Genomic DNA, 24,831 nt, shown 5'->3' with positions numbered 1-24,831 from the left:
GCAAGACTCGATATTCTTTTTCCAAGTAACTAAATTTTTTAAAGAGAAATTTTGCCTAAAATTCATTTCAAACAGCACACATTTAGTATTTCAGTGGGAGCATTAAATTCGCATGTTTTTAGATTATTGTGAAAAAATACTGTATGAAAGTAAGATAGTTATTCAAATTAATTTTTTTCCTATATTTCAAAAAAGCCCCAAACCTATGACTTTAAAAACACTGCAATGCAAAGCTCTACTGTGGACTTAATTTTATTAAAAAACAGGGCAGACTACAAACGTACCTCTAAACTTTTGGTATCTCATCAAAAACTTCCTTTGACTGTCCTCAGTCTGCCACTGCCCCTCAACAAGGACTCGAATCCGCAAGAACAGAAAACTCCAGGTTTAGAAAAAAGAAGTCACTAAGTAACTCGGCTTTTTCCTTTTATTCCAAAGCTTTTGAAAGATGAGCAGCTGCCTGAAGACGGCATTTTGGCCCCATGAGCCGCCCAGAGGATGCTGCACGTCCTTTGCTCTTGGCTAGAGTCAGGCTTTAGGGAGCCCGAGCGCAGCCGGCGCGGGCCCGGAGCGGCTCAGCCGCAGCCCCGCCAGCCCAGCGCCGGCCGGCCCGCGCCTCTGCGCTCCAACTTGAGCGCCGCTCCCGCCGCCACCGAGCCGGGAACGAGCCGCCCGCGGCCCCGACAGCCGCCCGGAGCCGCCCGGGCCCCACACGGCCAGCGCCGGCCCGGCAACGAGCGGCGCCGGACCCCGAGCGGCGGCGCCGGCAGCGCGGAGGCCGCGGAGCGCCGCGACTCCGGCGGGCGCCGCTCACCGCCCGGGCCGGGTTCCGTGCCTACCTTTCATCGCGGCGAGCACAACGCACATCATTTGTCAGTGGCGAACGGCGGGGAGCGGAGCGGAGCGCGGCGGGCAGGAGGCGGGGAGGGGAGGCGGGACGGGCCCTCGGCGTGAAGCGCCGCCGCCGCCTCAGCAGCAGCCGCCGCCTGCCAGCGGAGAGCCGCGCCGCGCCGCCATCCCCCGGCCCATATGAGGCTCCATGTGACCCGCTGACACCGCGCCAGCCCCGGCCCCCCGCCTTGTTTACACCGCTCGCCCCGTCCCCTCCCCTGCCGCCGCCGCCGAGGGGCGGTCACGGGGCGCGCCCGGCGCGCAGCACCGCCCCCGCCGCCCCGGGGCTGCTCCGCTCGGCTCGGCACGGCACGGCCCGGCACGGCAGGTGCGGCACGGCACGGCACGGCCCGGCACGGCAGGTGCTGCTCCGCTCCGCCCGGCCCCGCTCGGCACGGCCCGGCAGGTGCTGTCCGGCCCCGCTCGGCACGGCACGGCACGGCACGGCAGGTGCTGTCCGGCCTGGCACGGCAGGTATTGCCCGGCCCCGCACGGCCCGGCCCGGCCGGTGCTGCCCGTCCCCTGCGCTCCCGCAGCGCCCCAGAGCAGCTCCCGTCCCTCGGGTCCCGCAGCTCCAGCCCGCGTTTGTTCCCGCAGCCCCCCGATGTTGTTTTAAGTAAAGAATAACCGCGTTGCCGCTACATCTTGGCACAACGCTCCGCAGTTAATAGCCGCTGACTCGATCAAGCAGAGCAGCATTTCCATTTTAAATCTGTCTGGTGATGGGTTCATGCTTTCTTAGGATTTACTTGGAACGTCTGAAGCATGATACCACTGCTGGAGTTTTCATCTATTCTATAGCATCAGATGTCACTGTACTGTCAGTTTGTGAGATGAAGTTTTACATTCATGGATATACACACAGCCACACTACAGGAGGGGATAGCGCATGACTGAGCACACACACAGACACAAAAATAATCCAACCTATCAAAAAACCACATTTTGCTGAAAATTGCATTAACAAAACCAGTCTTTTTTTTCCAATTTCTGTATTAGCCACTGGAATAAACTCTTATGAAATACAAAACCACACAAAAATTAAAACTGATGTTTAAGAGGGGACAGGATATACTATACTACTTAATCTAATTGAATCAGAAGTATAAGTATTTAACAAAAATAAGGGAAAATAGTTACAAACAAAAGCCAGAGGAACCATCTTAATATTTGAAATGAAGCCTATATTTAGAAAGCCTTTATGAGATGAGGACACTGAAACAATTTAGTATTAAATGGCTCTTAATTGCTAATTCTTACCTATTTCTTTAATGAGTTCTTAATACAGTACGATATCATTTAAATGTGATTTGATCCAAGTGTACTTACCATTTATCAGTCTAGTCATTCAAGCCCCATTAATGCAAAATACTGTTTTAAATTTTCCTTCTTTCAAAGAAACATTAAAACACTATAAAAATTGCAAGAGCTAATCTGCTGCAGTAGTGTAAATTTAGCAGGTATCTTTGTCATAAAATTTTTCATCTATATTTGCTCTCCTTACATTAAGCCATTCCTACCAATAGCACATGTACAGTGAGATACTGCTCAGAAAATGTACAGTGGCAGAGCTGGTCCCAGATGGGTTTGTGCTCGAGGAGTTTTACCTGCAGCACAAGCTGTAAAGTTGCAATGTAGTGAGCAGAAAGCTTGCAGGGCATTCTGGACTGAATCAAACCCCACCAACAGTGCTCAGAGCTCCTCAGGGCCTGCAGGACGCTGCTTCTACACACGGCCAACTGTGGGATTTAGATGCAGCCAGAAAGCTTGGAGCATGCACAAGAGAGAATGATGTCTTAATGCATTGTAATGTGGAGTTAGATCTTTGTAAACATTTTGCTCTGACACAGCAAGTAATGTCAGACCAATGGCCTGAAAAATGTCACAGTCCATTAGCACTAGTTGTCTTGTCAGACATTTAACCTTAAGGTACACAGCATTACATTATTACTGATCTGGATTTGTTTCCAGTCCAGCTGAAATGCAACTGGTAATCTGGAATGACATCTGATGTGCTAAACGGCTTCAATAATAAGCAGACAACACAGATTTGCCTTCTTACAAAGGCTACTTCATAAAATCACAGATGATTTGTCTTCAGACATTTTAAGTGAGAAGAGCGTACCTAAAATAGTTTATTATTTGTTATCAATATCCCATCTAAAGCAATCTGCTGACTTTGGAATATGTAAACACATCCATTTGGACTTGGGTTTTCTGTCTCACATTGACCTCTTCATGAAAACTCCATCCAAAATCCATTTCCTTCCCCATTTACCAAACGACTGCAATAGTGACAGTCTCTCTGGAGTTCAGACACGGTATCAGTGACAACACAATGTGCCAGTCAAACAACACTGAGCTGAGTATTACAGTACACTTGACAGGCAATTGCTCTCACTGTTTGTGCAGCAGGGTTTCATTTGACTGATAGAATGCTTCCCAGCTTCCAGAAGCTTGTCTATCCTGCCTGCTCCTTCAGCTTTTGATAGATACCCATGAAACACTGCAAGCCTGCAAACACTTCACAGGAGTGAGAAACTACACTTCAGGGTACACTCAATTCTTGCCTTGATTTCTGCGTTCAGAGACCCCCTGAACATGTCAGATGTATTTATTAATGGTTCAGAGTGAGCAGTGGCCTGCAAACAGACCCTGACCACAGCACGTGCTCACCCTTTGAGCCACTGTGGCACAGCCCAAGCACACCCAAACATGCACGAACTACAAACCTTACATTGCTGCTTTAGGGATGGGAACACACTGGGGAACCTTATCAAGTATTGTTCTGTGTTGTGCTGACATAAAAGGTGTTCAGCTTGTCAGCCTAACCACAAGCCTCTGCAGCAATCTGAGGGAAACAACTGTTTCTAGAAATCTTTTCAACCCTGCTGCAAAACAGAGAAGTGTTAAATTGCCAACAGAGAAAGGGGAAACACCTATGACAGCTATTAGCACTGGTAATGCAAGAGACAGTGTTAATTGAGTATTCCAAGCACAGGACACAAAACACTGAGAAGCTTCCTCCACCTCTTTTTAAACCTACTGAGCAAAGTAATAAATTCAGCTTCTAAGATGAACCAACTACTTCTAACTATTTGTTCAAGGACATCCCCAAACTGAAGTAGTTTAAATGCAACTAATTAAACAAAGATGTTTATGTTGTTCTGACTTGAAATGTCAGTGGGGAGCATTTCTGCAGACTGTTGGGTCAAGTTTTGCATTCTTGCCTAAGCTGCATGGTTAGGCTTAATTTAGGAATAATTTTGAGACCTCCTTATCACTAAAATTTAAGATTTAAATAATAAATACGGGGCACAACCACCACCCTTCTTCCCTACCTAGCACAGAGGAAAAAAGCATTCTTAAAAAAGAAAATGTGTCATGTAATCACCCCCTGTCTGAAGAAGGTTTAGCCACACAGGCTTGTTATGAAGCTGAAGCTGTCAAACCACTCTGAGGTACAGCATTTCCCCACTGCTCCATCACTGCCACAAACACAACTGCATGCAAACCTTTGCAGGGCAAGGGCTGCATGCTGCATTCTCCCATGGAGATGAAAACCTACTTACTGGGAAGGAAATGTGATAACAGAGCACTTCAATAAATCATCCAGAGCCTCCACATTTTCAGCTTTAGCAAAGACAGCGTCTTCTCCTCTTTTAAAATGACCTACAGCTAGTTTTACATATATGTTTTCACTTATAAAATGGGCTTAGACTGGCAATATAAATCCACATAATTCTGCATATTTTTAAATGTTTTTCTGAAGTCTTCATAGGCTTGCAATGAAATAAGTTCTTTAAAATGTTTAGGAAATCCTATATTGATTCAAGTAGGCGGCAGTAACATCCAGAAATGCTCAAGTGCTTTTCAGGACTTCAAACATCTATAGAAAATGTTGAAAATTTCTTTTCAACATTTAAAGAGCCCCTCTGAGGAGTTAAACTCTGCCCAGAGATGGTGACAGCAGCTGCTGGTAAATGGGAAGAAGCAGGTGATACTGAAAGCAAAGCCTTTCTCCAATTGCAGCCCAATCACATGTCCTACTATCAGGGGAAGCATTCAGCTCCCAGCTCAAGTTAGTGTTGCAGGTCTAGATGTGACCAGAGTTTAAAACCAAGCATCACAACACTCTGCTTTTGCCCTTTTGGCTTCTTACTCAACAACAGCCATATGTGAAACCATGGAGGTGCAGTGATCACAACATCCTTGTTTACCAAATACACCCAAAACCAAGTGTAGGGAAACTAAACTGCAGCTCTAGATAATCTTTAAAAACACAGTTCACAATTCTGTCCACCCTGTTGGCAATCAATTTTTAAGTGGCTTCCAACTGACCCATGCAACACCCCCAAAAAGAAAATGATTGCTCCCTAACACATACCCCCCTCTACATTCAGTGGTATTTTAGTGCTCATTTATTTCTAGCCCTCCAAGTAGCACACACTGTGGAAGATGAACATAACTGAGGTTGTCCTCATTAAGTTGCCTCTTTTTCATCTATTTAAAAGTGCTACTATGCTGACCCTGCAATCATTGCATTTTGCTTCAGACACAATCCCTGCCTCAGTTCCTGCTGAGGAGGTGTGCTTCTATGCCTTGTGGGCCTACAGCTATATGTCTTAATCAAGGCATTTTAGAGACTACCCCACAACTCCCAATTAAGTCCTTTGCTATCCCCAACTGTTGAACTGCTTGCTGTGCTTTGCCAAACAGCTGCTGCAGTTCTGCACCTGGTGAAATGAAGTATGAGTTGACAAAATGTTTTGGGTTCATCTGGATGAAAGGTAAGCCCAAAGTCATTATTATCAGCTAGGCATGCTGTTAGTAACAAAAGATTTTAAAGATCTAGTCAATTGAATTTTCACCCAGCTTCCTCTCACCTTGCAAGGCTATCACATTTGCTGCTTTTCAGAATCTAAGGTAACAGCAGTACATTTGGAAATAAAGTGATTAGAAAGATGAGATTATCACCAATTCATCATCTGTCACCAATTGCAAATGGGGCCATGGAAAGAATACAAAATGATCAAGAAATAGATCAAACTGGAGTTGGTAGCCTCCTCTTTTGTCTACACCTAAAAGGGCATTATGAAGTGACTGGTATTGTATTACTGCTCATGCTACCACTGCAGAGTCCCTGTTTGATCTCAGAAAGATTCTCATTCACAGTTTTGAAAGATCAAATCTTCCTGCAACATCCTGACATTAATGATGCCAAAAAGCAGGAATTGTTTGAAAGCTGTTAGAGCTCTCTTCTGCATGCATAATCTTACCAGGGTATTTGGCCAGAGTTGCTTGCCAAAACTGCAGCCTTGTATTGTTCTGTACATCCCTTTAGGTGGGGAAAAGTCAATAGACAGTGTATAAACCAACTGCTGATTGGCAGCAGCACAAAGAACAGCAAGATACTAATTATCCTCAAAGAAGTAATTACTAGACCCTTGTTTAAGGATCCTTGCCATATAGTAATTTTTCAGAATAGACAGGCTCTCCAAAGAACCACCTTTTCCTGTAAATCAACCAAGACAGAATTGTGCTGGTCGTGGTGGAACATCTTCAGTGTAGTTTAGAATCTTCCAAAATCCTTTTGTTCCTCATCACCTTGGTGTAGGCTTCTGTAGCACAGAGCCAGAGTGGGCAAAGCTGCTCAGTTGAGCATCTTAGCATCATAAGCCTAACCATTTTAAACTCATAATTTAACTCATCATTTAATTCCAGATGAGAGCAAATGCCTGGATGCAGAGATGCTGTCAGCTGGACAGGTGCTGGGGCCTTCTGGAGGCCTGCTGAGAGCAGACAGAACCTCTAAGGGACCGCTTTGGTCCCTTTCTGAAAAATACCTTGACAGTATTAGCAAAGTTCTCACTTCCCTAAAAAGCCTTTGGTCTGCAGAATTTTTGTTCAATTTTTGGGGTAACAATTGGGTTTCACAAGGTGTTAGGTCCATTTCCCAAGCGATTGTGCATACAGCCATTCACAGAAGGATTGCAATGCCCACAGGGATGCCCCAGACCAGCCTGGAGCATTTGCTGCCTCCTGTAAATTTATGACTGACCTGACTACTGGCTTTAGATCATTAGCCAGTTATATACCACAGATAAGTAACAGGGTTTTTTCCTTTTTTTTAATCCCTGGGCCTCCCTTTCTGCCCTCTTTTGTTTCATCAGGGCTAGCCAAAGCAGGAGAAATGGCAGTAGTGAGCGAGCATGAGATGAAGTGAGACAGGTTTCCTGCTCAGAATCTTCCTCACAAGTGTGTCTGACCAGATGTAGCACCAAGAAGGAAGCCTGGAGTTTCCTGGCCTTTTTCTGATGAATAGTTCAACAACCAAGATGATTTGGGCATATCCCAGTGGATCCTCTGCCACTCCATGTGCCATGGGCATTCACAGCACTTCAGCCTCTTGATTTCCTTGCTGCTTATGGCAGTGCTCTCATCTGTTGAACAAATTGAGTGCTTCAGCTATTCTTAAGAATGACCAGAGAAATGTTAATCTACAGCCAGCCAGAGCTGTGCTTGCTGCCCATAAACTCTGGAAATGCTGTGTAAGACAAGTTGCCAGAGAACAATGGAAGCAGGCTCACATGTGGGATGAGGATGTTCCACAGGAGGAATTTGTGCTGCACCCACTCTCACACTGAGCAAAAGTAACCTGAGAGCAGCTGTAAATCTGCCAACACTTCAACTGCTCCATGTCATGCCCAGGGACAGTCAAACCTCCCTTCTAAGCTTTATGAGACCAGCAAGCAAATTTTGCCCATTTTCAGCAGTGTGATTAGGAATGGGAGCATTAGTGGGACAGATAAGCTGGGTTGGGCACTCAGAGAGCTAATATGGAAATTATTTTTCTTTCATGGGAAGTAGAAGCATCTGTCCAGTCAAGCAAACCAAGCAATGATTCTGCATTATGAACTACTCTTTTTATAACTATTGATGTTTCAGTTGGTAGTGCCACATGTCAATAGTGGGTTTACTGCTTGCATTTAAAGTGCAGCTTTCAGGACAAGATTCATCTAAGTTGACACTGATCAGCAGCATATTTCCTGCTCCTGTGAGCATATACATTATTTATACAGATTTGCACTATAGATCTTATACATTTTCTATGTCTCAATGCAAAACACAAGCTTAGAAGCCAACGTGCTTTCTAGGACAATTAAAATTCCGTGTTGGGACTCTCTCCAGAATTAAATCTTCAGTTATATGGGTTTCTAAGCTTTGCTGACACCCTCTTTTCCAGCACAGTGCTTAACAGAATGGGGTAAATGCTGTGCTTCAGCATTTTCTCCAGTTCCTCCTCAGATCAACACTGAGCTCCAGAACAGAAACACTGCAAAGTCCAACATATTCTCTGCTTGTGTACTAGTAGATCATTGCTAATTTCTCTCATTTCTCACTTCTTCAAACTTTAGAGCCACTTCAGCAGCTTTCACTCCTGATTTCTTTCTCCACACCACCACTACCTTCTTGAAATTATCAAAGAAAATTCATTACTTCTGATTCCATTAGTAGAAAATAAATGGCAGCTGATTATGGCTTTTAAGGCTTCAACTTTAAAGAAAACACAAACTTTAATTATCTATTTTCAAAAGTCAATACATCTTCAACTACTGCACTTCAAACAAACAAAACACTGCATACCTACTAGAGTGGTAAATAAACGATGACACAGTTCCTGGGCATGAAATCCATACAGATAATTCCTTTGCATAATTCTGATTATTAGACATGATAACGTGACACTGTTGAAGGATACGAGACTTTAATAGAAGCAAAATAATAAGATGATTCACTTACAAAGGAAGGTAATTATTTGAGAGCACAGTTTTGCTAATAATCACCAAGTTCAGAGAACACCTGCACAGAACCATCTTTCACTTTGGAAAGGGGAGTGCAGTATTCTAAGCTGATAAATTTGATTACAAAGCAGAGCACACAGAGCAGAACACCTATAGAGAATCATCTATTGCTTCATCTAAAATTGGGTTTTATAATCTACATTTGTATTAATTTAACTCATGACAGTGTTTTTTTTTATCCTATTTAGAAAGCAAAACAGGGGAAGGATTTAGAAACCATCCCATTTTCTGTTTTAGTAATTTGATCTGAGCTACCAGCACTTGCTTGATAAGAATCATTTTTAACTCATAATTTAAACCTTATTACCATACACCCATCTTACAGAAAAGGAAGTGCCAAGCATTTTTCACATGGGCACATCATTCCTGATTAATTCAATTCCATTTTAAAGGATCTTTGACAGGGCTACTGAAAGGTTTGTCAAAGAAAGGGAAACATTATGGTATTCTTTCCCCATGTCCCTTTCCAGAGCATGAAATATGAGGGACATTTCTAGTAGAATCAAGGCTAATTTAAGAGCTGTTAATCTTGACTTTAAGGCTGCTGTAGCTGGGGAGGTACCTCCAACAAGGGCAGCTGTTCTTCAGCACAACTCTGGTCAGGTTCTAGGACATGCACCCCTGTTCCCAAAACACAGACTTCACCCCAAAGCCCATGTATTGCAAGCATGTACTCTACAGGCTACAATTAGCAGAGACACCTGAATTTCAGTACTGGATTGTTTGGGTTCTTAGGTGTCCAATAATTCAACAATGCTTTTAATTATTCTATCCATTTTTAGCTAAAGGACAAAACATTTGGGTTTTTTAAAACTGACTTCTGAAAGTCATTAGAAAAGTCTTTACTGACTTTTTTGGGGTCTGTTTCTACAAACCAGTGCTTTTGCTATTTTAAGAGTCATTTATCTGCTCTGTAGCATCTTTCACTTTGGAAAGGGGAGTGCAGTATTCTAAGCTGATAAATTTGATCACAAAGCAGAGCACATAGAGCAGAACTACTGAAATTAATCCGCATTTTCAGTTCAAGTCCTTCATCAGAGCTCTTACACTTGCCATTTGTTCAACCAACTACCACAAGTACACAATCCACAGTGAGCTGCAGGTAAGGCAGACCCTGCTGCACCCACCTGAGCTGTCCTGCCAAAGCCCACAGGGCCATCTCACCCTTCTGGGGTGAGCAGCCTGCACCCACCATGGCACAGCACTGTTCTTCTGCAGGCTGCACACAAAAGAACCTGGTGTTCTGAAAATCTGCAACAGCTGAGGTAAAACTGAAGCGTGCATGAGCCAGGGTATGAAAGAGTGAAAAATTAAATACCTGCCAAAATAAATGAAAAACTAAAGAACAAAACTACTCACAGAAGTAGGATGAAAATCAATTTTAAAGAAAGTGAAAGACAAAAAAGGGTGTACCAGACCAAGGAATGTTAATTTTCCCTTATTCCCCAGGATTCCAGCAGGCAGAAGCACTCTCCAGCTGGCTGATCAGTGCCAGGCTGCCCAGTGCTGAGGGCAGGGCAGGGCAGGGCCGGGCTGGCAGGAGCCTCTGAGCAGGGGCTGGAGGGCTGCAATGTGCTCAGGGAACGGATGGCACTGGTTTGTAACAAATTAGACATGAATGGAAGCTGGATCACTTCTAACAGAAGAACACTTCAAAAGGAGGTGAAAAAGAACTGAAGTTCAGAGATATTGATGAGATCTGTACCAAAATGCAGAGGGAGGAAGCTTCTGAAGCACTGCTGAAAATAGTTAATATGATACAAAATGAACAGGAATTGATATCAGGAGGAGAAGTACCAATGAGAAATAGATAAGGTGTGGCAAACCACTTCAATGTGAAAAATTGAGAGGATTTATGCTATTGTTACTCAGAAATCATCTTCATTTTCCTTCACAACCTTCTGCTTAATAATTTTGAAAAATTACAGAGAAGAGGCATATGGTAAAAATCAAAGGATATTCTGATTGAGGCAATTACTTAGGGATTACATTTTCCTGTAGCAGGTTTCTGAACAACATGAAACACCAGACAACTCCTTCTGAGCCTCAGTTTGGAAGGAATGAGAAAACTCAGTATTCCCTGTGACAGCTTCTTGACTCTCCTCAGGATCTGTGCTGCATCTGCTGCATTCCCACTCAGTTTGGAAGGGAAATAGGGACAAGCAGCAAATGGAAGCTGGAGCGAACAGAGCCTGAAAGCTCTGACTGCAAGGGCACTGCAGGAGTGCCCAGGAATGCTCAGCAATGCCCAGCACACAAGAGACACGAGCAGCAAGTGCAGGCAGCTGCCTTCACAGCTGGGAATGTGTGGGTGCCTGTGGTGGGTCTGCCAACACCCCACAAAATGCTGTAACCCAACAGCAAGGCTCACCCACCCCTGCTGGCTGGGCCACTCCAGTCAGTGAAAGTGGCTGGGTTTGATTCTGGAACTGGGAATTTGTTCTCCAACACAAGGAAGGAAAAACAGAGGTAATTCTGGATCCTCAGTAGCTTTGCTTGGAGGGCTTGGAGTCCCCTCTGAAAAGGAGAGAAATTAAACACTGCCCTATCCCTGGAGACCCCTAAGGGCCTCTGAGGGGAATGTCAGGAGAAGGGAGGAGTAACTGAGGACTCAGTGCTTAATTTTCCACAGCCCTTTGCTCAGAAGGCAGGATCAGCTGCACCAGCCTCTGAGGGAGCCCATGGACCCCCAACCCACAGGAGGCTTTCAGATGTGCATGGCACAGGGAAAATACACCATTCCAAAGCTCTGGACATTTTCCTTCTTTCTCCCAATCTTATCTTTTTTGCTCCATCTGTACAAATGTTCGTCATGCCTTACAGCATTTAAAGCTGCACAAAAGCATTTATTCCATGTTGGACTTTTCCATGCAGGGCTGGTACTCTGCAAGGAGCAATATTTGCAGTTTCATAAGGGGAAATAAGTGCATTATTTTCACCTTCACAGACTTTAGCCCTTCCTCTTTAGCTGTCTAGTGATCCCAAACTGAAAACATGCCAAGGCATTGCAATGTAAATGCTTCATTGGTTTTGTCAACCAAATAAGAAAACAAATGTATTCAGGCAATCATTATGTTTAAATTAAGCCTGCAAAACATTTAGCAGTACTAAGAAGGAAAAAAAGGAAAAAAAAATCCTACTGAATTTTTATATGATGAAATTGAAAGGAAAAATTTATAAAGCCTACTTAAGATAAAAAAAACCACCAACAAAACAAAAAACCCAAACAAACAAACAAACAAACAAGAAGACTGTTTCCCTGACACAAGAACTAATTCTCATATTTGCCCCCAAAAATGCATGCAGGATCTGTGGTCTGTATGAAAGAGCTGGGGTTCACATGGGGATTACAGCCAGCATGGTAATCCCAGACAGGCCTGCCCTTCTCCTAAGTGAAAAAGGTGCTGTCTTTGTCAGGAGAAAATCAGAATATGTTTCATCCTGCTATACCAAAACCTATCATTTTAGAGGTGCATCACCAATGCTTTGTGAGCACTTACGATCACACAACCATATAATTACATATTGTCACAGATATTTCTCCTTTAAAGGCTCAGATACTTGTTTTCACTACTTGCACTGCTGATTCAAGTTATTTCCCACCCAGCCATTTAGCTGCTTAGCACATTTGTTCTCTCATGAAAATAAAAGGAAGCACCAGCTTGGCATTAGTTGGTCCTACCAATACTCTAGTAGTTTCTTGGTAATTTCTTTTTATGTGCCATGATACTGAGCAGGATACAATCACCCAAAATAGTGAAATAATGTTCTGCCACATTTTGTATGCTTGTTGCTGGAGATGTGACAGATTACTGGTGTGATCCAAAATGCAGCAAGACATAAAAACAAACTTAAAAGACACTGGTAGCATGAGTAGCAGAATGCCTGTATGCTTCTCACTCTTCTAAGTCAGGTGAAAAGTCTCACTGGAAATGGGCCTAGTTATTCTCCCAGCTGATGAAGATAAAGTAACCAACAGGAAGGACTGGCAAAGGCAGCACTGTAAGAACTGCTGGAGTACAGAGGGTTTACAAGAGTGAGGATCAGGATACAGCAGCACTGCAGCACCTTGGTGCTCACAGGGCTGTTACAAAAACCCAAGCCAAACACAACTAGGTCACATCCGAAAGCAGCATATTGCCTTTTTAAAGGATATTATTCGTTTACTTCTGGGTTATATTCTTCCCTTATCACTAGGGCAAATCAATATTAGCATGAATATTGTGATTGCTTTCTGGCAATGCTGGGTTTTGCCAAGGGGGATTAGTGGGAGCCCTGTGCTGTGGTTCCCCACTGGCATTGGCAGTGCTGCAGGATGGGATCCCACACTGAGTGCACGGCTCTCCACGTGCATGTGAGCTCCAGCTGGGGCTTGCAGGGAAGTGATGCTCAAAAGGCACAGGCAGAAATGAGGGGCAGGACTGCCACCAACTCCCTGATTTCATCAGGGCTCTCACTGAGTTACTGCATCTGAACAGGAATTGCTGGGAGGGTCAGGGGAGCTCTCCACATCTCTGCTCTCAGTGTCAGGGTTTGTGTTCAGGCTCAGCAGGGCTCCCTGAACAGCTGTGGTGCACCATCCTCCCTTCTCTAATTCCCATAACAAACGTAGTGGTGTCTTGGCAAAACACAATTAAAAGAGGCAACACAGAATACAAAAGCTTCCCATCACACCACTCTAGAAAGTTTGGAAAGCACTAATTTTTGGAACAGTAAATACCAACCAATCCTTTCTCCTGGTTTCTGCATGGCTAAATATAGATCCCCATTTGCTGTCTCAGCATATTTTGTTCAAATGTAAGTATGATAAAATAGTTTGAGGACTAAGACTTAAGCTCAGAAACTTAGCAATGGAGCATATAATGTGTTTCATGAGGTGTCAGATGGCCTGTAATGGAACATTTGGAGTAGAATTCAAACAGATCTGAGGTTGCAAGAGTTATTCAACAGTGAGTTAATGAGAGCACTCCTTTATAAAATGAAGAACTGCAGAGTACTTTTATTGAACCATACGTTTTTTGAAAAGCATTTACTATGGAAACCAAGTTCTATGAAAAGATCCAGAATACGAGTGAAACCACAGGTATGGCATCTGAACCAGCTTTCTGACCAGAGAAAAAAGAATTTTAAAGCCTGGTGGTAGGGGGTGATTGGATAGGAAGATAAAAAATCCCTGTTTAACAAAAGCAATGTTGAAGCTTGCAGTTTTTAGTGATAAAGAGCAAGCTGTTGCACTCCTCCTGTATATGCATTTCCCTGGCTTGAGAATATTTCATTATAGAGGGTTTTTACAAAGACCAAGCCATTTGGAGTGGTTTTTTCACTCATCATAGGGAATTGTAAGCTCTCCTGGTCGTTTCCTAGCTGACCTCCCTATAGAGAAGTGCTGGCAACGCCGTTACAGAAATTAAAAGAAATCAGCTCCACCAGGATGAGCCAGTGGATGGAGGCACAAAGCAGGAACTCTGCTGAGAAATGGTGCAGAGCTGCTGCAGGCTCAGGAAATGACCACAAAGCAAGAGCTTCCACCTCTGGGAGCCTCAAACGTACAGATTAAACTGCCATGTACTAATAATTAATAAAACCCATCAGAACATGGATAAATGGGCTCTCACTGAGTAAGCACTCTACTCCTCAGCTAACAGCACTGTTTATACACCTGAAATGTGCTTTCAGGTGCACACCTGGAAGGTGCTCATTTCCTTTGTCCTCTGCATCTGCAAAAACAGCTTCATGCAAAATCTTAGCAGTTACAAGGTCACAAAGGTGCTCTACCCATAAGTGCAGTGTCAAAATATGAAGGAAGAGGAGGGGAAAAAAAGCCCACTTAAGAAAAACAATCTACTGAGTTTGTACATCAGATCTAGATGGAAAGCAAAAGAAAATCTATGTTGCTTTGCAACTTCTTTTTAACCAGATGAACTGAAAATGTGCTGAGCTACACATTTCAATACTTTATGCCCACACCCAAAGGGTGCACAAGGGGTGGAGAGGAACAGGACTGCATGTTCTTTTTTCAAATTGCACCTGTTATCTAATATACTAGTAGAAACATTTCCCACAATAATGATATGCACAGGCCTCAAAAGCTGTTTATTTGGCAGCCTGGATGTATACTTCATTAAAGCACTGCCTGGCATAATACCTTGCTAGCTGATTGCAATGATTTAGGCAAAACCCAGTGCCATGTTCTGTCCACGTTGTAGCACAGCAAAACCAAGCATGGATTGTCATTTTCCAGATGGATTTACGTAGATTTAGAAGCACAGACTGTTTACATGGATGACACAGCCTAAAGTGTTTGTCCTGCATTGCAATACCCTTAAGTGAAGACAGCTGGATTCTATTCTACCAGGAACATCAATCAATACAGCTGCCAACTAAATTCAAATGAGGAAAGCAGCTATCATTGAAAAAAGTCAAAGAAGAGGCAGAACTGGATGCAGCTAGATCACAGATTGTGTTTTAAAAGTTTAAAAAATATCCAGAGCTACTTGCAAATTGAATGAATTAGATGTGAGAAGAAAACAAAAATGTTGCACTTGGAGTTGCCAAAGAGAATAATGGCTCCACCAGTAACATCAGCAATTCTTCCCCACCCTCTCTGGCCAGGAGGAAGCAAAGGGCACCTTTGGGTGCTGGGTTGTTCCTGGTGTGTCTGCAGAGCAGGCCTGAAGGCTTTCCATGGAGTTCAGGGAACACTTCATTGTGCACTCGGGAACATTTATCTCAGATTGCACCCAAAAGCATCAGCACAGCCCCACAGCTCTGGGTGCTCAGCTCTTCACCTGGACACCCTGCAGGGTGCTCTCAAACACCTTTGGCAAGTGGCACTGACAATGGGGCTGGTTTCTCTCCTCTAACAGAGAACCCCCAAACACTTAGGGCCAAACTGTTTTGAATTGAAAAGAGCCATGCTGTGGGAGCAGTTAAAGAATTATGCAAAAACAAAATTCTCCATTCAGCTTGCAGCTTAAGCAGGGAGTGAAACAGAAAATATATTTCAACACACAAAAAAGCTGCTAGGGGCTTTCATGTATTTTTCTCCTGTGGCTTCTCTTTGGGTCAGAAATGACCACAGTGCAAATGCAAAGCACATCAGTGATTACCCAGTCCTATTTATAATTCCCAGTGCCAAACAACCATGACAGAAGGCTCACCATAAACTCCCTCATTTTCCATTTATAAATAATACACAGTTTGCTGAAAGGATTCCACAAATAGTAGCCCTGCACATCTGCAGTAACAGAGGAAACTCAGCAAATGTGCATTATTGGCAAGATTTTAAAATACCTTATAGGCAAGTTTGTGGTTTGTCTATGGCTGCATTTAGTGCAGCTTGCATGATCCAATCTGTGCATATTTACTGGGTGTAATGTTACTATATTTACATTACTAGCATATCCAAATATATTTTGGGAGGGTAGAAAACTGAGGGAGTGGTGACTGAGTCAGGATCCCACATATTAGATTTCCATTTGGAATAGGTTTCCTAAGGCATCTAATTTCACTTGCAGCATTGTATGTCTGGGACTTCTCAACATCTAATTGATGGAAAATATTATGTCTGTGTTTTTGTCCAATTCCTAAAAGGCATTCCCTTTATATGGTTATAAGTACTTTAGCTGGGTATACCAGCAGACTTTTGGTATTGCCATACCAAAGAAAGCATGCTGAATTTTCCATAATGGACAGAAATTCCTGCAGCTGCTGGGTCTTGGCTTTTTAAACTATCAACAGTATGTCCAGCAATATACCCTAAAGCGTCAAGAAGTATTTGGAACATCAAGTATTTGAAATTAATTTCCTAAAGATCTGTATGGATCAAAAGAAATTCTTGAGTTAAGACTGAGTCCTGCAGGAATGAGGGAAAAGAAAAACAAAATATCAGGAAATCTACTGCCAACTTTGACACGATAAGAAGGAATGAGAAATTTCTCAGAGCAGCTTCATTTATTAACACTGAGTCCCTGGTAGGGGAGGTGTGTCAGAAAGAAGCATTTTGCTAGGAGAAGTAGAGGTGTTTTTAATTTAAGTTTACAAGGATCACATTTGCTCCTGATTTATCTCCATCCAAATCACACTTTACAGCAGGAATGACTTTGAACCATCAGACTGAAATCTGATTCTGCAGGAGTACAATCAGAAGCCCAGGGATGGGCAACTGCTTCATTACCATCTTCTTTCCAACTTAGACCAGCAGAATGGACCCAAGGGAGATCAATTACTATTATTATTATTATCAGTAGTATTAGTATTAATGCAGAACTGAATTCTGCTGGCATGCCTCTGCTCTATGAAATGAATCACTTTGTCTGGACCTGGATCACAGAAAGGATCATTGAGGAAAAACTGCTGATGAATTTAAAGGAAGTGGAAAACCAATGTCAATAGAAGATGTGACCAGGAAAAGAAATGGATAGACCCACAGCACCAGCTTCAATCACCAAATCATCTTTGGGGTTGCTCTGCTCCAGCTGCTGGCAGGGCCAGCACACAGTTCAGCAGGAGCTGTTCCTCAGCAGGCTGCTCAGGGCTCAGTGACCCAGCCAGAGCTGCTGCTCTGATCAAGGCCCAGCCACGCTGCAGCAGATGAAAGAACACTCCAGCCAAGGTGCTCCAGTTGCTCTTCAGCTCCAGAGGGGTAACAAACAGCTTGCTCATAAACTACAGACCCAAAACCCAAGCAACTTCTTGCATAAGTGAGAAATAAATTACACATATGATTTCTGAAAAAAAAGGTAGCAATTCTGGCTTTGGATTCACTTTGCTTCAGGAATGTACAATTCAAAAGCTGAGACTCAGAAGCTTGTGGCTAATGTTAAAATAATTATGATTTGTAGGCATTGTTTGTAAGCTATCAATTCACACATGCTTATTTGCAAGTTAAGGACAGTATTGATGACATTAAAACAAGAGTTTAAGATCCTGCCATCACTACAAATAACTTCTATTAACTGAGTGCATAATGGCAGGACAGATTTCCCCTATTTTCAGTATTTATGGCATTGAAAGCACTGAAGAATTACTGCTCAGGGAATGTCAGGATTTATTAACAAACCAAGAGTGCAAACAATCTGTATTCCAGGAAGAAAGAACCATATGAAACTGCCATGTACCACTTGCTGTACAATATAGACAGAATTCAATTAAAGCCATGTAAACAAAGTTTCAGACACAAGAACAAAACCAATGATGCTTTTGCACAAAAAGAACAGCTCCTTTGGGAAAAGATGAAATCAATATACTTAACCTTTACATTCCAGAGGACTGCGAAATCATCTCACTTTGGCAAGCATTCCCATGTAAACAATCACCAATTAAATTAAAAATCTGGGAGAAAAATCTAGTTACATTCCTTCTGGGAATGACTCAAACACCAGTGGAGGATAAGAACACAATAACAATGCCTACAAATCCAAGGCTCATAGCCTCCAACCACCTAAGCCCATGCAGACCCTAAAAGCCAGTATCCTGTAGGAATATTCAAGCAAGCTCCAAACATGCTTACCCATGGAATACAAACAGCACCTCTAGCTCACTTATCAGCAAGGTTTCAGCTGGAACATGAAGAAAACAGCCAAAGATGCTGTGACACACTGAGCTAGAGAAGCCTGGGTGAGCACTCCACAGGAGACCAGGCTTACTCTGAGGAGGCCTTTACTGGGGATTTTCACCAAGCACTTCTGTGCCCTGCAACACAATCTGGCAATGCTGACTGCTGGTGGAGATTTGTTGGAGATGAATCAAAGGTTCTACAGTTTATCTCAAAATCTATCAGCAGAGGGCATGGGAAGGAAGGGGGGTTAGAGTTCAAAAGCAGGAGAGAAAGTTTTCCCCATTCAGGGCGTTCTTGGGTAACAGCTCTTGATTTGGGTTCCTGTCTTCATGGGACAAGGCCTGAGAGATCCTAAGTCAGGAGAGCACCAGGGAAAATGCATGCTTTTCCTAGATCCTTAGAGGGATAAAGCTAACTGCTCTTCCAAAGGATGCCATGCAAGGAAAAAAGGCTTCTAGTGTGGGATGAACAGGGCCATGAGCACTGTGGGGTGCAGCCTTTACAGGTTCACTGTTTTGAGGGTGTGGGTGTGACACCCTCTCTCCACACTTCCCTGGACTATAACAGAAGAGATAACACTTGCATTCAGTTTTTCCCCTTCAAACAGGCTCTGAATGGAACATACAGAGTGTTTCCTCATCAGCCCATCACACATGTGGCGAGCTCTTGGCACACACAGCCAGCCTGTTTGCTCAAGAAAAACATACACACACCTATGCAAACAGAGCCCATGGCAGGTTTCCTCCATTATCATGTCTCAGTCTCTCATTGCAAACCCTCAAGAAATTCTAATTCATTCTGGCACTCTTGCTTTGATCCCTCCATTTTGCAGTTAGTAGACATGAGGCAACTGGAATTAGATATGCCCTTGCCCAAGTCAGAGGAAAGTTTATGGCCAACTATGTTCTCATTAGCTTTCTGGCAGAGATTCTGGAACTACTGCTGGCCTGTACGTGCCTGTATTAGCAAATGGTGTGCATAATGTTCCTACCACATTTCTAGCTGGAAGCTGTTCTGGCTATGGTTTCTGCCATTTTGAGTATTAAACATGTCTTTGACAGGTTTAGGTGAAATTTCAAAAACAGTCTCAGGAAGACACACTCAGATAAATTCTAGCTCAACTAATTTTTGTTCCAGTTCAAACGGGACATTATAAAAGGTCAAGTCGTGTTTGGAATATCAGAAACCACATTACTGAACTAAATTTTGCAATTTCTAAGCAATTAATACTTTGGTTAACAAGTCAGAGACCTTCAGACCCCATTTCCTGTCTGTGCATGTCAGTCAGGTTAACAAAACCCAGAGCAGAAAGAACAAATTGCCTGCCTCTGTGTTCATCTCCAATATTCTTGTCACTGAGTCCTCTGCCTCTGCTGCTGGCTTCACAGAACACCAGTCCCACCCTGAGCTAGTGCTGGCTTCAAACACAGATTCACTGCAACTCAAACAGTTGTGGAGAGGCTGTCAGGCACAGGAAACACTTATCTGCATTATGCACTGATGCTCCTCAGCTGGACAGCAGTGTCACCCTCCTGGGTGTGTGCAGGGAACTGCAGTGGCAGAGATTGCTGTTCCTGAGACACACAGTAAAACCTGGCTGCAAAGTGCAGCTGTGCAGTGCACCTGGCAGCACCTGCAGGGCTAGGGCCAGGTCTGCTGCTGCTCCTCTCAGTACTAACATCAGAAATCAATGTATCCTCACCTCCAAAAGTTAGATTTGGTACAGTTTTGTTACGGAAGAAAGGGACAAATCTTGCAGAGAGATAATAAAACTGCAAAGTAGTGATGATTCTGCCTGCAGAATGAGCTTCTTTTGGGAAGGTGCAGGATAGCACATGAAAAAATAAATATGTTTAGGATGGGTCTGAGAGACAGAGGGAGAGAGACAGGAACCTCTCCTGCCTGAATCTCTCCTGAGGAAACCTTTCTTTCCTTCATAACCACCTTCCTCTTGTCACTTAACAAGTACAAAGACTGACTGAGGAAGAGCAGTAACAATGCAGGAGCTATCTGAAGAGGAGGCAAGGGTGGTATTTAGATAAACCACAAGTTCTCATGTTCATTATCTTCTCACCAAATGAAGTCTTCTTACCCACCTGTGCATTGTTCTCATCCAGTTGCCCTACTTCTGTTCATTATGTAGCATTCATTAACTGGTCCTAGGGATAGCAATTGAGAATGAGTAATTATCTCCCTAGCACAAAGAATAAGGGTCAGATTCTTAAAGGTGACTGCTGGAGGTGTAAAAAAAATAGAAATGAAAAAACAATCAGGCCTATTTTGTCACTTGGTGGTACATAAAGACTGGCTAGATTTAAAGAAAGAGATAGATTTTATTTTTAGTCTAAAAATTTTGCATTACCAAAGCAGATTTAGATGAGACACTTGCAGATTTCAGAGGCTCTGTACTGTCAGCTCTCCTTCCCACCTAGATATCTATGGCCACTCTGTGTGCCTTAATTCAGGTCAGTTCAGTATCAGTGGTAAATCAGTTTCCACATCTGTCCAGTAAGACCTCAGCACAGTTCTCACACCTCTGCTTTGGTGGTCTAGAGCAGCAGCAGAGCTGTGGGAGCACCGTTCAGCAGTGACTGAGGGCACAGCTAAGGCCACTGAAGGATCATTCATCTGGAACACTCCAAGCTCGTGCTGCTGGGAAGTGGCTGCTGCTGTTACCTATGCTAGCTGCTCTTTATTGTAATACAAACTTTCCTGGCTAAAAATACTGCCATTGTTGCACTCTATTTTATATTCCTCGAGTAATCTCCCCACCAGTAATTACAGAATGCAATGTGCATCACAATGGTCCACTGAAGCCTACCAGGGGCAATCCAGAAAGTCTTGGCCAACATCAAAGCTCTCCTTTGCAGCAGTGAATGCTTCAGTCACTTGATTTCTTTCCTTCATCACAAACCATAGTCTTACCTTCTCTCAAGACTCCTTCCAAAATACCAGAGTCCTTCTTTTGGCACTGGCAGGGCTTGGCCTTCTGCACAGAAAATATTTTTCCTAATAATAAATATAACTATGTTCTTCTATATAAACAATAATGTAAAAGGCTTTCTTCTGAGGAAGGAAGGGAAGAGAGGCTGTCCAAAGTAATTTTTTATGTTTCATGAAGCAGCTATTAGTTATTAGTAAGGACAAGCCTGGATTTCCTATCAGAAGGATGGACAGAGGGGAAAGGATCACATTTATGAAGTATCTGATTAAGTTGTGTAGTAAGGGGGAGAGAAACAAATCTGCAAAATGTGAGCAATACAGTAGAAAAACATTTTCTGACTGGAAATTGTTAGCATTAACACAAAAAGAATGTTAAGCAGCATCATCAATCAACATTACTTGTTCCCTCCTAAAGCAGTCTGAATTCAAGCTCTATCTAAAAGTCATACATTTCTTACAGCCTGGATATCTACACAACAAAAAGTTGCTAATAGAATGTAAAGCAGTTAAACTGAAGTGTCAGCAGGGGCTACTTCGTCCCACAGAAATTTCAATTAGCTGACAGTGCCAAAAGTTTCCCTATTTGCAGATGTTGCCAGCAGCTAAAAAGAAAAATAAGAAGCATACTTGGGAAACAAGTAGGACCCAGTGGGTCTGCGAAACAATTGGAAAGCTGTCTCTGAGGAGAGGGAGCAGGCAGCAGGACTCACAGCTCAGGAGAACACACAGAACCCGGGGCACTGGGACCTTTGGGCAGGAGTGTGAACAGAGAGAAGCCTCCAGCAGCAGCTGAGGGCCGGCCCTGGGGCTGGCCTGCAGCAGGAACAGCTCCGTGCCCCGACCGCCCTGCCCGAGCTGCAGCGCGGGATTGATCTGGGAGCGGGGAGCGGCAACGGGGCAGTGCCACCCTGAGGGCAGCACAGTGTCACCCTGAGGGTCAGTGTCACCCTGAGGGAACACAGTGTCACCCTGAGGGGCAGTGCCACCCTGAGGGCAGCACAGTGTCACCCTGAGGGTCAGTGTCACCCTGAGGGAACACAGTGTCACCCTGAGGGAACACAGGGGTCAGTGTCACCCTGAGGGTCAGTGTCACCCTGAGGGGAGTACAGTGTCACCCTGAGGGGCAGTGTCACCCTGAGGGGCAGTGCCACCCTGAGGGCAGCACAGTGTCACCCTGAGGGAACACAGGGGTCAGTGTCACCCTGAGGGTCAGTGTCACCCTGAGGGCAGCACACAGGGTCACTCTGAGGGCCGCACACAGCCCTGCAGCGCTGCTGGGAGCGTGGCTCCTGAGCAGCTCCAAAGCTGTCCCCAAACTGCAGCACAACACACACAAAGCAGTCTGGATTGTTGGCAGGGGCTAATCAGGCTGATTTTGCCCAAAGGGTGTGGGGCACATTCACACAACACCACAGCTGGGAGCTGAGAAAGGATTTCCATCCCTTCAGTTTCTGTGTCTCGGTTCTCCTTCTCAAAATTTGCCATTTGTCATTTTCACACAACTTGTGCAACCAACACACTCCCAAAGAACAGACTCATTCTTACTGGCAGGTATGGCCCCCTTGAGACACTAATTCCTCCACTTTTTCCTTTTCCTTTATCTTTTTCCTTGGTAAAGGTCATCACCAGTTAGCTTAGCTACAAATAAGAGCAGCCAAGCTTATGGCAAGACTCATCAAGTTACTACAAAATACCTTTTCATTTATACTTCATTTGACTACTTTTTTTCCCTAGTAGTCACTATTGAGTTCTATAAATTTATCTTTGGAACTGTTAATGTGAAGTATGAGAAAGAAAGTAAATTTAAACGCTAATTGGATCCTACACGAACATCTTCATAATAAGTACTCAGCTAAACTATGGCTTCTGTATTGGAATCCCACCAAATCAGTCCTGAAATGGGCCCAACTCCATGTGCTGATCAGGAATGAAATAAAATATTAATGAAAGTTTCAGAGCACTGTGTAAAGTCTTGGCAACAACCTTTAATTATTAGTGCCCCAGAGGTTCACTCTATGTCTTAAGTATTTTTCCATTTGCCTATAATGGCAATTTATTTATTTTTATTTTATTTTAAGATTGAATTTGAAAAGTACAATGTTGGAATCAGCAATTATCCAAAAAGCTGAAAAGCACACAAGGCAGTCCCAGGCTCTTGCTTTTCTGTAATGCCTCTGCTTTTCACCCCTATACTGGGAGTGGAGCACTTTTCTAGAAATCCTTTTGCTGATGGATGAAAACCAGTTCCACATGTGTGCCAGTACAGATAAGTAATGAGAAGCAGACACAGTAATCCTCCTCCTCAAAGCAAAACCAGGTTTTATGTAGCATGGGTTTCATCACAGTGTTTTTCAGGGAGAAAAATAAATTCTGTCTAGGCTCCCTGTGGAAATGACACTTGTTTCCAAGCAGAACTACAGATTTGCACTGTCATCCAGAAAGACTTCCAGAGATCTGGGCTGACAAATCCAAGCTCAGAGGAGTGGTTCATAATACTTATTAGTAAGCAAACCAGGCTGTGTTTAGGAAGCAAAGGCGAGATTCCTTTCCCCAGAAATAAAGACATTTGCAGCACTAATTGTTAATGTCCCTGCAGTGCTTTGGGGTCACTAATCCTGCACAGCCAGTCCAGCCCAAGTGTTACTCAGCCTGCTACCTGGGAGCAGGGCACGGTACAGGACTGGGGCCCAGGAAAACATTACACAAAAGAGTACTAACAGTAAAGTAACATAAATATCCCTTCACAGGAGCTTGGCTGTGTGTCAGTACTAAAGCACAGATGGAAACTGATTTGCAATCACTGGCAGAGGCCTACACAGGAATTTCTTTTGTGGCTGACATTTTTAATTAAAACCGTTGTTGTTATAACAATAAGATTTTGTAATGTGGCTGTTTACCTAAATGCTTTAAACTTTATTTACCACCTCCCCCTTCAACTGCCAAATTACACTGAAATGCAAAGAACTAGGGTTTGCTTTTTCCCTGAGGATTACATGGTAGCTGGCTAAGAGAGAATCACAAACACTGCATGAAAGAGTTAAAAAGCTCAAGAAAGCAGTGGTTAAAATTCTCTAAGATGAAAAATGTTACTACTTCTGGTGCACTTGAGTCAGGAAGGATGGGCTGTCTGTACAGGGGACAATAGGAGTATCCCCTGGCTTACAGCCAGCTCATAATTCACAGAGAGGCATTATCAGCCAAAGTTAATTTTTTTTTTGAATTATCATCTGCCAGAGCTTGAGAGTTTGTGGCTAATTGTTCCATTCTTGACTACAGAATGAATTAGAGAACAATGTGCAGTGCTAAGACAGGGAGGGAAAACATAAAGCAAAGCCCTGAGCACACAATGAATAGTTCAGATGAGTTGGGTACTTTGCTCCTCTGTTCATAAAGATGTGGTGAAAATGCACTGCTCCAAGGAACAGCATGCACAAGTGATAGATGTTAAACCCTACACCATGTGCTCACAGGTTACTGGACTCATGTTGGACTGCTTGGTTTGTGGAATAATGGGTTTAAGCAAGGAAGAAAGGAGAGCAGGATTACATTAGAAGGTTAACTCAGATTTAAGAA

The 24,831-nt window shown here is 43.5% G+C and overlaps 1 protein-coding gene across 2 annotated transcripts in view; it reads right to left on the bottom strand.

Moving 5' to 3' along the window:
• The window catches only part of RORA (RAR related orphan receptor A), a 348,106-nt gene that overhangs the window by 62,182 nt on the left and 261,093 nt on the right, over positions 1–24,831 (bottom strand). Inside the window, exon 1 of one of the 2 annotated variants that reach the window (XM_054272792.1) lies at positions 840–866. The exons of the other annotated variant lie outside the window; for it this stretch is intronic. Coding sequence (XP_054128767.1) covers positions 840–846 — 7 coding nt within the window. The 5' untranslated portion in view covers positions 847–866. Of the gene's footprint in view, positions 1–839; positions 867–24,831 lie in introns of those variants that run through there. 2 annotated transcript variants of the gene reach the window in all.

This window comes from Melozone crissalis, unplaced genomic scaffold (assembly GCF_028551555.1).
Source record: "Melozone crissalis strain CALT ecotype California unplaced genomic scaffold, PUWL_Pcris_2 ptg000014l_1, whole genome shotgun sequence".
NCBI classification, from domain to species: Eukaryota; Metazoa; Chordata; class Aves; order Passeriformes; family Passerellidae; genus Melozone; species Melozone crissalis.
This window is presented reverse-complemented; position numbering and strand designations above follow the sequence as displayed.